Here is a 16,193-nt window from a genome sequence, read left to right as displayed (position 1 = left end):
TAAAGACATGCCACATGCCTGCAGCATCTGATGCTATCAGAGCTTTTCCATGAGTTCCCAGTCTTACATGCATGTTTCTGTGAGCTGGATATTAGTGGCAGCTTTCTGCATCTGTCAGATGTTAATTCAGAAACAAAAAAGAGATTGTAGTTCCTGTCTAAAAGGCTGTGGGACACTGGCACGGATTCAGTGAGCAGTCTGCCCTACCATGAAACCCTGTTGTAAGAAGGTAGGAGCAGGGTCCTGATTCACTTATGGACAAAGTTCTGCCTCAGCAGAGAATGCAAGGGCATGTAGAGATGTCTTTGGACCTATTCAACCTGTAAGTGTGCACATCTCTACCACACCACAGCAAAAGGCAGGGCAAGAGAGGTCCAAGTTCATTCCTGTGTGCTGAAGAGGAACTAAAGGTCAGTATTACCTTTAATAAAGGCAGTGAACACCTGTCCAGATAAACTCAGTGTTAAATGGTAGCAGGCCTAGAATGCTTTTCATCTATACGTCTCGGAGCACTTCAAGAGGTAAGCACTGCAATTCTGAGCACAGAGCTTTGAGTAATAAAGCCTTTTCACAGACATATTTCTTGTAGATCTTTGCTGAAGTCACTTCTCTCCACATGGCGTCAGTTTAAGATTTACATGCAAAGTACAAGAAGAAGGGGAGGCGGCTGCCTGTTGTTGTTACCAATCCTGTGCTGACTGCCTCTGCACTTTCAGCGTGTGGTTTGAGCTGCAGTCGTGCAGCTCTCCTGTAATCACCACAATTTCCTGTTGCACTCATTTGAAAAGACAATGTTCCTGAGGAAGTTATGAAGACGGCAAGTAAGTTGCTGCCCTAATTTCTGCGTGTTTGATTAAGAGTGCTTTCTTATTTATGCTGGTTAGAGCTTATTTACAGTGCTTCTCAAACATTTGGAGGGATGAGAAGGTTTGTGCTTCCAGAGAACATATGGGCAAAACTGTGTATTTTGCAGCCCCCTCAGCATGTTGCCCAGAAACAGCTGCAGAAGATTCAAGGCAGCTCTTTTTTTACTGGTGCTGAAACTGTGAGGGAGGTAACTTAAACACTGAGTTGCCAGACACTGCTGCAGTTGGGATGTCAGATAAGAAAATGTAACTATTAGTAAATCTGCTGTATGACTGCAAATGTTTCTTAAAGGCAGTAACTGAAAAAGCAATTTCACATGTTCAAGCCAGCGCTATTTTTTTAAAGGGCTGAATTATTTATGCCTTCAGATGGACTCTCCCGGCAGTTGTGAAGTGTGTGCCAGAGAGCTCCCTCGCAGTTCACAAAACAGGGTTCTCAACAGGAAGGATGTCTGTACCTTTTTGCTGACAGCCACGGCTTCCTGCCTTTGTTTGGGGAGATGCAGTGGAGAGAAGCAGCAAGTTTTCTGTCTGTCTCATGAGCAGATAACCTGCACAGCTTGCAGCAGGGATCAGGGGACTGGTTTGACTTTGCCTGCCCTCTCTGTCTGATAACAGTTGCCTTGCTGGTTACAGCTCCCATGTGTACAGAGGGCTGGATACAGCTCTCAAGTAAGGGGATTATCCAGAGAGAATATTAGGTGCTATCCTTTTTTTCTGGGCACACAGGAAGTGTTGTGGGAAAAGCTGAGTTGCTAGGCAGTTGTTTTGCTGGTAATGTGGGAACTAAGCCAACGCAGAGCAAGCCACAGAGGGGCTGTTCTTTTCAGGCCGCAGAAGAGCAGAGCCTCAGCCTGTTCTTTGCACTCTGAGTTTTCCTCTGTGTCTGAATGTCTGGAAGCCCTTGGTGCCATGTACCACCACTTCTAAAACTGATAAATCAATTGTGGCACTCTTCTTTCCACTCACCCAAAAAGTTTTAATTTCTTTAACATGTCTCTGATCAGTTGGTAAGTTTCAGTTTACTCAAGCAAATTTTCTGTTGTTACTTCTAGAAAAAGTGAGATTTAGAAAAGGAAAGAAAGCCATTAACTTGAAAAGTAGCAAATGCAAAAAAAAAAAAAAAAAAGAGAGTAAAAATTATTATGATTTAGTGTGTGAAATGAATAACAGAGAAAATAAATTCTTTAGCTGTATGCTCATCAGTGATACTTCAGGGGTTTTTTGCAGCATCACTTTAAGGATTCATTCTGCTTAAGGTCAAGTAAAGTAATAGACTCCCCTATACACTTAGACTAATTTAAATCATGAAGTGACATGTGAAGGCCCAAGACAATCCCCGTAGTTTATGTGAAGAATTGCAAAATCCAGACACTTATAATGGTAGCCTTAGTAATAGGGACGAATTTCCATTTCTGAGACCAAGTAGAGAGAAATGTACAGCCCTTGGGCATCACACTGTATTTCAGAGAACTGTGAGAGTTAGGTACTTCAGCTGCAAAATTAGGAATACAATGCCAGACAGTGGGAAGCCAGAAAGCTGGTCTCCAGGAGAGACACAGACACTGTATGGACACTCTGATGTAAAGAAGAAAGAGGGCATTTTTCAATGCCACTATTCATCTTGTCTCCCCTGTCTCTTGTGAGTCTCCAAAAGGCTTTGTGTCACAGAAACTACCACTAGATTTGGTGCTCATGGGCATCACCACTGACAGTGCCAGCAGGGTCTCACAATCAGACAAGTGAGGAGAACAGGATCTTGCACTCTGAGTCACTTTCCTGCTGCCTGGTGGCAAATTTTATTTTAAAGGATTATTGTAGCTTAGCATTGGTGGTGCCAACCCAAATCTGCCAGTGCCAAGCCTGGCATTGATGTGAATGGTTTGCCATGAATGCTCAGGATATAATGCACAAGCTCTTTGGCGGCCTGAGAAACCAGAAGCTGGGTGTCATCTTTCACCATTACTAAATGCAACTTCCTTCATTTGCTTTGATGGGCTTCAGTCAATATTTCCTAAGCAGTGGCTAAGAATATTATGGCATCTCTTCAGCTCATGTTTGTTAGTTTCAATTTTTGCTGGCATAGTAGCTGAATATAAAACCTCATTTTCTTCACACAATAATTCAATTTCTTTCTTACTGCACTTCATGAATAAATCAATGTATGGAATTAAATTACAGAAGCCCTACTAAATAATAAATAATGCATTTGGTTTGCCACATGATTCTGTGCTTGTCTCTTTGACCAGTGCTCCTCTAATTCACAAAATGGGTTTTGTATCATAGTGCATGTAAGTTAAGATTAGATCCTTTGCTATACCTTTCATAAAACGCATGCCGACTCTGAACTAGATGCTTTTGCTAAGAGTTTATACAGAGCAGTATTATACAGAGCAAAAATCTTTATTTATTTTACAAAGTCTCTCTGAAGTTTTAGTTATGTTATGTTTTTGGGGTTTTTTTTTTTTGGTACGAGCTAGTGAAGTTTGGAGTCAGCAAGCCCCCTGACTCTGTCACATAGATTCTGTTTTGTAAGAACTTGCAAAGGTACTAGAGGAGCTAAGAGTTTAACTGTTCTGTGTCTGTTGTGTGCCTCATCTATATGAAATCCATTCATATTATCTGTATGCTTCAGGAGACCAAACAGCTCTGCTGCAAGGGGTCTAGGGAGAAGTATGAGAGAAATGTTTGTGTCCCAAGTGCTGTTTGGACTATCCAGGTCCTGAGAGCTTGCAGGGGTAACTGCAGCCAAAACCAAAACCCAATAAGGGAATGATTGTTTCTCTTCAAAATCTTCCACTACATCATCTACATGTGCATTATTATGCTCAAGCTAAATAGAAAATTGACCTGAAAAAATCCATCTGGTATTGACAGTATCATGAGTGATTCTTCCCTAAAACTCACTTGCCTCTTGTTTATCTCAGTGACAAATGTTCCACCAAATCTCCTGTTTCTTCACAGCAGCATAAGCAGTGAAGGGAAATCAAGGCATTAGTAGAACATGCCAGAGATACCTATGGCAAAACTGGACTGTGAGAAAATGGTGAGCCACAAGCTTTTGGCACAAAGCCAGAACAAAATGCAGCGGAACATCTACAGGTCCTTAAAAAGTTCTGTCTTGAATATGCCATGAAAGGGGTTAAGGTACCCTTGATAGTAGAAAATCTCCTGACCTGTGAAAAAGCAGAGGCAGGGAACACTGTGAAGGGGCGTGCACACTATGAGTGGGAAAACCCCCAAAACTTTGCAGAAAGTGCAAGCAAACAGATAAAGTGGAAATAAAGCGTTTTCTGAGGAACTTTGAAATTGCAGAATTATCTTCAGATTTTTCAAGGTGAGAGAGATATTCAAAGTAGTAAGGACTAAGAAGGAAGCACTACATGGCAGACTCTGAGCTGAACATCTTATGATCTCAGGAAAAGACACTCTAAAGACAAGGTAATATTCAAAATATAGACGTCTACAAGAAGAATTATGATGATGAGGATTGCATTGTAGCAGAGAAAGTTAAGAATGCCATCCATAAATCAGTGAAAACAAAAGGTCCAAAGAGTGGATGGCTCTGAGCGAAATGATCCAGAGGAAGAGGAGCTGGTCTGTTTGGGAAGTTACATGTGCTGTATAATACACAGAAAGAAAATAAATATTCTTAAATAAAGAATGAGAGAAGTAAATTCTGCTGTTAGTGCCTAAGAAAGGTGAGCTGCTAAGCTGCACAAGCCATGAGAGATGGCTGATCAGTGAAATCAGGGCCTTTTCCAACAGCTGTGAGCTGTTAGGTCTGCCTTAGTAAAGCACTATGTGGTTCACAAAGCACTGCTATGGAATCGGTGGAGGCAGGTGAGGTTGGTTCCCAAAAACTTCTCAGGTGTGGTAAGATCAGGGGTCTTGACAAACACCACCGGCTAAACAATTGGTCCAAAGTGGTAACTGGCAGTAGATAGGATGTCTGTTATCACCTAGCACTTTCCTAGCCTTTCTGGAGAAACTCATTAATGGAATTATAATTGCAGAAGAGTCACAGCAAGAAGATTTGTTTTGCGAACACAGAGAATAGAGGTTTGAAGAGTAAAGGTAATAGCTTCTGCAGACTGGTGAGTTGAAGTGCTGATCAGTGAGTAGAAAGCTTGGCAAAAACAGTGGCAGTGGAGAAATGAGAATTACATGGATAGTAACAAGGCAGTGCTGTGGCTGATGTGGATCATCTTTTGTGCAAAGGCAGCTTGATCACAGAGGACAGAAACTGTTTAAGGAAACCATGAGGGACTGTGCAGTGGAGGTGCTCTTGGCTTATGCAAGGTGTCTACAGAGGGAGAGATTAACAGCTTTCAACCTGTGATTGACAAGTCTCTGGTAATGCATGGACTGATGGGCACTGGAACAGGGAAGGGGTCACAGCATCAAGCCTGCCAGAGTTCAAGAAGCGTTTGGACAATGCTCTCAGGCACATGGTGTGATCCTTGGGGTGTCTTGTGCAGGGCCAGGAGTTGGATTTGGTGATCCCAATGGGTCACTTCCAACTCAGCTTATTCTGCAGTTCTATGAGTCTAAGTCTATTGCAAAACCTGTAAAAAAGCAAGTTTCACTGTCAGTAACAGTGTTTGTGAATAGTCTTGAGCAAACAGAGCAGAGGATTAACAAAAAAGGATAGAAAGAGTGGCATGTGTTCCAATTTAGTTCCATCTATGAATGACTGGAGCAGATCTGTTAAATCTTGCAACTCTCCCTGGACCCTGTAACAGAAGAGCTCTAATAATATAGATCTAGTGTTTTCCTTTAATCAAAAATGTTGTTACCAAAGTTTTTAAAGAGACGGTATTTTCCAATGTACATCATCAGTTCCTAACTTGGAGCTGGACTAAACAATGCCTTTATCACCCTCCAAGCCATTTCAGGCATTGGTTTTGCCTCCATCTCCTTCTCAACAGCCTGCCAGGAGGCAGAGGATCTTATCCAAGAACCATCACATCTACTGCTGACTCTGATGGAAATACAATAGCATTATCATTAAAATAGTGCTGAGTTGTGTGACAGGATAGCATTTGTTAAAATATTCCTCTGCCTTATTTAATTAACTTGTATCTCTTAGTGTCATCATAGTTTTAATTTTTCCATCTGCTGCCCTTAGATTTATGGGCAACAGCATGGTGTCCCTGCTGAAAGAATTCCTTGGAATAGTTTGTGCAGTGATGTTTTGTGAGGGACAAGGACACAGGGCATTGAAATCTTGTTAGTCCTCACATAAGCTGAAGTGTCTTCTGAGAGGTTCTTAAAAGCAATAAAATGTCCATAAAGCAGATTGGTAGGAGGAGCACACAATGGATGAAATGCACAGGGGAGAAGAGGTTGTGCAATAAAGACCTCAGTAAAGTGCTAAGAATTAAGTGGAAGTAGCTACCTTCCTTTTAAGCTTCTCACTTTCATAACTCCCTCTTCAAGCAGAGGTGTAGTTTTGCTCCCTTTGTCCATCACCATCTACATTCAGAGCTGCTTGGTGGTTGTCTGTGCCGTAACTTCCCTTTCAAATGCTGATGACGCATTTCTGCTCTCATTTCCTCCTCTGCACACACACGTAGGTCACACAAGCACCCCACAGTTGTATTCTAGGGAATCCTCTGAGATAAAAATAACAGGAGCTACCCAGGGGAAGGGATGAAGTAAATGAGTCCAAGGATTGGAGCCTAAAGTTCCAAACAACAATAAGAATTTTAAAAGTGATGCTCTAGGGAAGTAAAGACACTTTAGAAAATGAGAAACTGAGCCTTCATTTCTGACTGTGGTTTTCAAAGCAATAGTGGTTTCCTTCCCCCACTCTTCCCATCACATTAGCATGTATTTCCCCCAAAATAGCAAATTATGATGACTAGAGTACAGAGGCAGAGCCAAAAGATTTACTAATATATATTCTATGCATACCAGTGGTGGTGATGTCATAGAGAAAAAATGTCTGGGATTTTTTTTTCCAGTTTTTATAGCAATAACCAACAGAGGTCAGGGCATTTCTTAAAGATTTAGTGACTGTTTGGAGTTAATATCCTTCACCTTACTTATGGACCACCATTTGCTCCCATCCAGCCATTAATCTGCTGGAAACACTCTGCACAACAGTCAAAATTTCCTATGGAATAGCAGCACAAATCAGTGGAAATGGTGTTTGGAGAGCTACCCTGTACCTAAAATGCACGTCACGTGCAAGAATAAGGGCGGGAAACAAAACTCTCCCGGACACAGGACTGGCCTGATTTTTGTGGGACACAACCCTGTCCTTCTGCTGGACATTCAGGGAAACAGGTTGACCTTTTCTGACCCCCTCTTACACGGTAGCCTTGTCACTCAGATCCAAGTTCCAGCAGGAAACACTGCTTGACACAGCAGCACCTCAAGATATCATGGGGTAGATAAGAGGTCTTTGCTGTCACTGTTGACATTTTCTGCACGTTTTGCCCCACACAAGTATCAGATGTTGCAATAACTTAGCTAAATGTGTCCTCATGGATGAGTGATGTTTCTTCCTGCTTGTAGTTTGTTCAGTCAAAATTCTGAACCAAATCCCTCTCTTATCCCTGAAAAGTCACAGGCAGAGAGTAAATGCAGTGTAAGGAAGATGGTCTCAGGCAAAGCACAGATGGAGTCTGACAGAGGAGAGCCATGGAAACTACATAAATATAGGCAGAATTGTTTATAAATCTTTCCCTTTCTTGGGTGTGGGTGTGAGCAATTGCATTATTTGGAGACCTTTCTCTTTCATAACACTTTTTTATACCCAGCCCTGCAGTAGGTTCCTAGGGAAATGTGGCAGTGGGTAATGTGATTTAGCTACTGGCAGCAACCAAAACAGCCCTCCTAATGTTGCCAGCTGACTTTGTAGCCAGTCCCATTCCATCATTCAAGTGGTTGCAATTGGAGCTTTCAGCACATAATTCAAAGTTGGCGTGATGTGGAGGGTGTTAGTTTCAAATAACAGAATTCAGTTTTATCGTAATTTACAGAAGAGAGCATTATAAAAGGTTAAGCACAATAACTCTCGTAAAAGAGCTCTGTTTTCAGGCCAAGAGTTGTCTTTACTCCTGCAGAGGTTTTGATCCTATAAAAGTGCATCTTTCCATCTTATGTAAACTGCCTGTCACCTTTCAAAATGATGCTGTCCACACTTGTTAATTCAGTTTTCGAAAGCTCCCAGGGGTAGAGCTGGAGGGGAGCAGACAGGGCCATCAGTTCAGAGGTCCCATTGCAAGAAAAGCTTCTCTGAGCAAACACCCAAGCAAGGCAGATGGTGAGAAGGTAAAGGCATGAGCCTAGAAGAGGACATCCAAGTAGAGTGAGGAGGAAGCAGCAAAGAGAATGTGATTAACCACATGGGGGCAGGGAATGAGGAAAAACCAGCCATGCTCATGAGGGAAGCTGAGCAGAAAAAAATATGAGCAAAGAGTTAGTCTCAGAAAACCTCCCACAAAATATGTGCCCAAATGATAGAACTTCTGGTATTGCCTGAAAATTTTGAGCAATTGTTTCTTAGAGTTTTGAATAAATATTTCTAAAACAAAATGGTATGACTTTGCTATTATTGTCTTATTATTTAAAAGGCTTTTGTTCTTCTGGACAGAATCCATATAAGATTAGCAATGTGTATTTAAATCCTTTGTTTTGGAAATTATCTTACACATGTGAAAGAAACACATCTCTGGTGAGCAGTATTGCTGGAGATGGTGAGGAAGAGTTTATACAGACACAGGGTGTCAGAAAGAGCCTGCTTTGGAGAGGGGCTTTTATTCTCCTTTCATTCCCTGCTTTTAAGCCTGGGAAGCAGAGCAGATGCCATAAAGGCCACACTTCCTGCATCAGGACTCATGGCCTGGCACTGGCATCTGGAGAAGCACATATCCCGGGCCGGAGGCCAAGTGATGTGTAACACCTCCACAGGGTTCTGTGACTTGGTGTGGGGCACCCTACTCATCCTCCTCCCACAGGGCCAGGAACCAGTGAGATCCCATGGCTGTGGCTTGGGGAGATGGGGAAAAATTGCATATTGTGAGTTAGAATATGGCAGAAAATAGTATTATGAAAACTTCAAGCAGCATGCTCTAACATGGCAATGTGTTCTGGGACTGTCCTGGCTGGACACTCTATCTGTGTGTCTAGCCAGCACAAGTGTCCACTCAGACTCTCCTTGGGTTTAACTGAACATTTCCTGGAATTTCACATTAGTTGCATCAGGAGGAAAAGCTTTTGACAAGCATTAAATCAAAGATAATTAAACCCTCTAAACTGGAAATTGTTTTATTTGTTTAACTGTGATGACCACAGGGCAGTTCAGTGGAAAGTCAGGAGGCAGGCAGGAAACAGTCTGCTCTGCTGGCCCAGGCTGGGGCCATCACTGGGCAGTAGTAAGCCCTGAAGAAGCAGGGAAATGAGTGACCAAACCAGGGAACAGGGCTGGACACCTGAGCCATGGGGCAGGACAGCGAGCCTTGGTGCAGGGGAGAGCAGAGGGAGAAGCTGGGTGGGAGAACTGAGTGCTGGTCCTCGTGTGGATTACTAGAGTACAAGTCCCTCCTCTCCTGTTGGTACCTTAACCTATCAGTGCCTCTGGTTTTATTTCTGCTGTAGCACAAAAGGAAACATGGGTTTCACCAACTCATATGGTTTCTAATTTAGGTTGCAAATTAATGCATGGAACAAATAAGTGGATATTTAGGCAGGATGTGAATATATAGTTCATTAGCTACTTTGAAGTATATTCTTTATGGGTGTCCTTAGTACACTATATATATATATATCAGTGACTTACGCTGCTTTCCTAGGGACCATTCAAAACCCTTGTGCAGATGAGTTGGTGGGCTGCAAATTCACACTCTGGCTACTGCACACTGAGTTACTCACTGCAGACAGACCCCAACTAAAAGCATCCACACTCCTTTGCATAGATTAAGTTAATTTGCTTGAGCTTGTAGTTCCTCTATGATCAGGCATCAACTGCAGTGGGTAGCTCTAAGTGATTTCAAAATAGAAGCAGAAAAATAGCAATAACTAATTGAAATGGAATCAATTTCCATTGATGGTCTTGGCAAGGTTAGGTTTATGGTGGTGCTTGATCTCAAAGGTATTTTTCAACCTAAAGGATTCTGTGGTTCTGCATTAGTTGTGTCATTGTAGGCATCCTGTCAGATGAGCTTGGTCAGCTCTTGAGTGGACACACACAAAGGCCAAGTTCCAAGTCTTTCTTAACTCACATTCAGGACACCTGTCACATGTGAGACACAGTTCTTTCACCAATGTTTGAGCAGTATTTTGTGCTTTGGCTGGAGCAATCTGCCATTTATGTTTCCTAAACCTTTCTTGCTTCTTGTGTGTCAGGGAGCTTTTGGCTCACATTGCCAGGACTTGAGGAAGTAACTGTGAAGCCGAGATAGGAGGCATCTTTCTGTGGGTACAAAAATGCTGCTAGCAAGGATTTTCTTGCTATTTTCTGTGAGATACTTTTCTCTCTCACAGAAGAGGTAACAGAGTTATCTAAACAACCAAACACCTGCAGCCTTGAAAAGTCTTGTTTATGGTACAGCAGAAAATATTTTGACAATGGATGTTTTAGGATTTTAGCCAATCACCCCCAAGGGCTGGCTGATCCTTTGTCCAATTAGACTATGAAGAAAAAAGTCTATAAAAGAGTTTGTAAAATAATTAAATAAATCAATCATGCTGCACAATTCCTGCCTGCTGGATCTTCTCTCCTCCTCCTCCTCCCTGCGGCTGCGGGACACGGTGATGTACCCTAGGGCCTAGGCCTGTGGTAGTATCTTTCTTCAGCCTATTCCCTGTTTAGCCCAAGCTCCTGGATTTTGAGAGCTTGCAGAGATAGAGAGCCAAGAAGATTCTGTGGAGACAACCAGTCCCTCTTTCCTTAAACTTATGGAGAGCCATTGCTTGGAGGCAGTGTTCAGGGAGAGCAGTTTTAGTGGGATAAACAAGCACTCAAAGCAGTTCCCTGTACTGAACACAGAAGGAAAATAATGGTTAACTTCTTTGAATTAATCATGGTTATAAAGGCAGAGATAATTGACTCTGTGTTTAATTAGGAGATCATATCTGCGAAAAGGGAGGTTTCATGTGTTTATAGTTTCCTGCAGTGCATAAATGCCGAGACCAAATCGAATAGCTTGGTAAAAGTAAATGCTGAGGTGAAGGGGTAAAAACACACAGTATGTAATGCACATGAGCTTGTGGTAGCAGGAATTTATTTTGCCATGGAAAAAGACTGAAAGCACTTGTGATTGATGCTGTGTAGGGCTGGGAGTGGGACTCAATGATCTTTGAGGGTCCGTTCCAACACAGATTATTCTGTGATTCTGATGAGTCGAACTTGATCAGTAGCATGAATAGAAGTGTAACATAGTGAGTAATTCCTTTTCCATGTAGCCAAAAGGACTTCCCAAGTCCAAAATATGTTCCATGCAGATTGAAAAATTGCTAGCAATAACTGACCAGAAAGAAAAAAAGAGAGTCAGAGTGTTCAGTATGTACTTACATTTATGAATTAATGATCTTTCTGGTCTCCACTCTCTATATTCGTGTTGCAAACCTTGTTCTGTGCAACCTCTGCTTGAATGCACCACCCCAGCATGATTACAGTGATACTGCAAAACTCCACATCAGAACTGCTCCCAGTTGTGGATGAGTTGTACAGGTGTGGTGTCAAAAATAAGCCAGATTTCATGAGCTTCCCATCCTGTTAGGAATGTTTGGTGGGTCTAACATCACCTAGTGAAGCAATTAGATGGATTCAGTGCTCCATGACAGAGGCTATGGAGAGTGCTTTCCAGAGGGAAAACATTTGGGGTAGTGCAAAGGAATAAAATTCCTGAGGGAGTGTTGGTGGTATTGTCTCAGGTAGATCTCAAGGGCTTGATCTTGGTCTAGGGTTTGGGGTTTGCCTTACTCCATTCCTACTTTTTTACTACTAAGAGAGAGATACTGCCCTGGACTGTGGTGTTATTTCACAGTCCCCTGGTCAGCATACTGAGATCCTGGAGAGACTGTAGACTAGTTTCCTGACAAGTGCTAGAAGCTGTATTCTTTGGGACATTTGAGAGGATGCTGAAGAAAATAATGTTAAATAAAAAAAGCCATGATATTTTGCAGGGAATTAACTATGTCACCAAGTAAGTTATTTCTAGATGTACCTTTTGTGTTTCTTTGAGCCACAGAAGAAAATCAGAAGTGAAAATAATATTGTAGAGCTTTCAAAAAAAGGAAGTGTTTTTTTTTAGTTCCAGCAGTACAAAAGAAGATTGAAGAAGGAGAAACTGTAATTGTTGCCATCATTGATTTTTAACTGAAGTCATACTGTACCTAGCAAGGCACTTAGGTAACACTGTCTAAATTGTCTTTGTACTCAGAAAAGGTCATAAGTAAATGACTTTGAAGCTTAATCAGTGGAAGTATGGACAATTTCTGAATTTCATTATAAATCCAGTTTAAATCCAGTGAGGTCAGCAGTTACTTGGGATTTACAGTAGAGTAAGTGTGTGCAGAATATGGCTCTGTGATTTTAAATGCTTCGTTTCCACTGTGCAGGTATTATACACTTGTCAGCAACTTGCAGAGAATAATTTTAAAGAAGAGACTCAGAATGCAAACTCATAAAATACTAGCTATAGGACAAAAATTGAAAACTTTAACATTGTTTGATATACAAAATGTCTTCTAGTGTTTCTACAACAGTGTCTAAAGCTAGTGAATGTTTCATGTAGGGATTACAGTGAATAGTTTTGTATGTAGGACATTTTAGAATAGGATGTAAGAGTACATACTTGTTTTCTTTATAGTTGTGGTTATCTTCTTGATCCATTATATACTTTTGTGATCTGTAGAGAAAGCCATAAATCCTTTGGAGGAACAGCAGCTCTCCACAGGAGCCTGGTTTTTTAAGTTCCTTTTGAGCTAGTCTAGATCCCTGGGTTTGCTGGCTTTGGGGTTTTTGCCAATTGGATAACAGAAAGCACTTTCACCACCTCAGATGGCACAGAAGAACTGGCAGGGCCCTTTGATTCAGGATATAAACGTGCCATCGATGATGCCAGAGAAACAAAGGCAGCAGGAGGAGATGACTTTCAGCACAAGTGGTCTGTTCCTTTTCTGAAGCAGCTGAGAATGAAATTTGATTTGAGGTGTAAAACAAATCCTGCACTTCTTCATAACTGCTTATGAAGAACACAGTAAAAGGTGAGAACTGAACATAGAATAAAAACCATAAAATCATAGAAGAGAAATCACATTTGGCTTCACAAGACTTACATGCAGGTTTGCGACAAAACTTTCACAGAAATCTCGGGATTTAGATCCTAAGCCTGATTTTTTTCAGTACTAAGAGGAATGTTGTAAAATATAGAAGAGGGTAAAGAAACCAGAAAGTTACTGGGGCAATAGGCATGTAGCTCATGTAAAATAACATCCCTTTCTCGGGATTCCTGCCTGGCTTTCTCTAGGTTGGGCCTATAGAGACTTACTGCTACTGAACAGACTGCAGCTCCTGCCTGTCTGCACTTCCTGCACTGGAGCTCCTTACTGATTCATGTATAAGAAATGCTCCAAACCTGGCCCTGGAAGTAAAAAATAAAATGACAGAAAGGTTTTGTTCAGTGTCCTTATTTTGAGAGATACTTTAGGCTGTGCAAAATTCAAAGGGGTGGGTTTTCCTGTTTATTTTCTAATGATGAACTTTACAGTGTGCAAATATGGGAGATGAAAATACATGAGGTAATTTTTCCTGCAGAAGCATCATGGAACAGGCAGATAAAACAGTACAGGAGTATTTAGGAATGTTATTTAAAGGTAAAGAGTTGAACAACGCAAGTGACTGTCAAATTCATTGCCAAACATAACAGCTTTTGCGCATGCTCCAGAAAAATAATCATAGAAGTATTTTTGTGAAATCTCTTCTGTTTGTATGTTTTGCTATCTCACTACAAATAAAAAGAATGCTCTTCCTCCTGGGAGAATTTAGTGTGACAATCACTTTTTGAGCCAGATTGCTTTGGAAGACAAGGTGCAGCTGTGCAGCCTAAGGAGGAAAGGACACTGGGCGTTTCCTGGCCCAGGAGCAGTATGACTCCCATCAAAAAGCCCACTGCCCCGAGGGTAAAGTTCGTCTGTCTTTTGGCTGCACAGCTTTCTACACCACAGCGGCTCTGCCAGGCAGCAGGAGCAGTGCTGGGGTGCTTCCTGGCAGGCCTCTCCATCCAGCAGATCATCACTTGATGCACTGGCATTGAGGTTTTCCACAGCAAGATGTCCATTCTGCTTTCAAGTTCAGCAAAGGAGCAAGTGAGGAGGCAGCCTGGCTCAGAGCTGGCTTTACACGTGATGTGGCTCTCTGCCTGCTGGCTCAGTCTGCTGCCAGGCCATCCACGTGGACTTCCAGGCAGCACAGGGGGCAACTCTTCCCCTGGAAGATGAGTCTGGGAGGCAGCTGTGGGGGAAGCTTTGGGGCCAGGGACTTTGCCAGGAGCCAGGCTTCCCAGGACCCAGTGCAGCTCAGGGAACAGGTTATCTGCTAGGACACCCGGGGATCCACCTATCTCAACTGAGAGCAAGGCCATATCCAAACTGATCCTGATTTATTTTCTTCAGCAAAAAACATAAAAAAGTGTTATTGCACTGATGCTAGGCATCAGTAAGGGCACTAATAATGCAAATCTAGGAATGGTGGGTTGAAAATTTATCCCTCACTTCTCTAAGATTAGTCTAGTCCTCCTACACACGTAACACTTTCTATCAGTTTCTTCATAACCTATCATTATGAATTACCCAGTGATTTGTTGATTTGGCATGTATGCAGTGATTCCTCTGGTAAAGCAAGCCAAGAGAATTCATTTTTGACAGGAAGTTTCTGAAGAACTAGAGATGGAGTGTCATTAGAGATGTATTCAGATGTATTTCCTTGTGAAATGGGCAGATACATTTTAAAAAGTCTTATTTGACTAGGCTTAATGCTGTATTGTCAGTGCTGACATAGCTTGTGGAAATCAGTTTAAATTTCATTTAGAGGTCTGAGAGATTTGTTGATAGTGGCTCTTCGTTTTAATTGCAAGAACGTCAATCTACATAAGTATATGAAATTACTGAAAACAAAATAAAGCATAAGAGCATCAGATGCTTGGGTCTCATCTGCATGTTCTGGTGGCAGGTCTGGGTATAGCGTGAAGAACATGACCAGAGCAGCTGGTTTCCATCAAATGGCATCATGATGGCATAAAGGAAGGTGCACTGGGCCCTGCTGGCTCTATCGTTTATGCTCTGCAGCTCAGCTGATGTAATTTTCTCTGATGGCTCTCTCTCCTCTCCACAGTGTCCTGGGGAGCTGCACGGCATTGCCCATTCATGCTGCACTTGATGGATAGCACAGCAAACACGAGTGCACCATCCAAAAAGGCAGCAGTGCTGGCTTCCCATTAATATTCCAGTGTATCCTTTTGGGGAGTTCTAGGGGTAAAAATCACCAAGTCTGGAATCTGTTACCTATTAGGGAGTTGTTATTTACAGGTGTGGCAATGTTGATGTAAGACCTTGTGATACCAGAGGCTTTGCAAAATGATGCCATCTGTCCACTGCAAATCAGGTTAAGATTAAACACACGTCTCTCTTTATAGACCAGTGACTATGTGTCAAGGGCAACATCTTTTGTTCACTGACCTGTAACATGATCTGTAAATGCATTTGTCTCATCTTATGTTCCTGTGTGTCCTTTGTGGGTTTTTTTAGTGTACTAGCACCCATGTAAATACACTTCATGAAGCAAGCACCTTGATTAGATTTAGGCTTGTGTAAATATTTTATTTATCCTAAATTATATCTTTCAAATAACCACATTTTCTTGCTTGTGCAATATAAAAACTTGCCAAGTGCTTCACACACTGCTGCTCTGGTGCCAAATTATTACAGTTTTAACTTCCCCACAGAAATATTTGTGTGCGGAATTGGTTTTGTGCATGTTTTAAAACTGCATCATGTGGTAAACACACTGTTCAGTGACTATTAGAATTTATTTAGCAAAACTGTGTGAAAAAAATGTAAATATTAAACAATTGTGTATCATTTAAGAGCCAAAGCTATACCTCATCCAGATTTACCAGAAAAAATTTGTCTAACAAAAAGCCCATATGTAATAATGACATAAAGGAACTAGAGAAACTTTTATTCATTCTTAACATAAATGAAAATAACAATTTCTGAAAGTCAAATCCTTGATTGCTTCTGCTTAAGTTTAGTCTTCTTTAAGAACTGCAAAAATATTTCGTTAAATCCCTCCCTCTCTTTACCTGAGTTCTT

At 41.7% G+C, this 16,193-nt stretch overlaps 1 protein-coding gene across 1 annotated transcript in view; it reads left to right on the top strand.

Moving 5' to 3' along the window:
• Positions 1–749: 749 nt before the first annotated feature.
• Positions 750–16,193, top strand: part of CEP85L (centrosomal protein 85 like) — a 140,878-nt gene continuing 125,434 nt past the window's right edge. Inside the window, exon 1 of the mRNA XM_008637796.2 lies at positions 750–821. Coding sequence (XP_008636018.1) covers positions 809–821 — 13 coding nt within the window. The 5' untranslated portion in view covers positions 750–808. The remainder of the gene's footprint in view (positions 822–16,193) is intronic.

This window comes from Corvus brachyrhynchos, unplaced genomic scaffold (genome assembly GCF_000691975.1).
Source record: "Corvus brachyrhynchos isolate BGI_N302 unplaced genomic scaffold, ASM69197v1 scaffold14, whole genome shotgun sequence".
Classification (NCBI taxonomy): domain Eukaryota; kingdom Metazoa; phylum Chordata; class Aves; order Passeriformes; family Corvidae; genus Corvus; species Corvus brachyrhynchos.
This window is presented reverse-complemented; position numbering and strand designations above follow the sequence as displayed.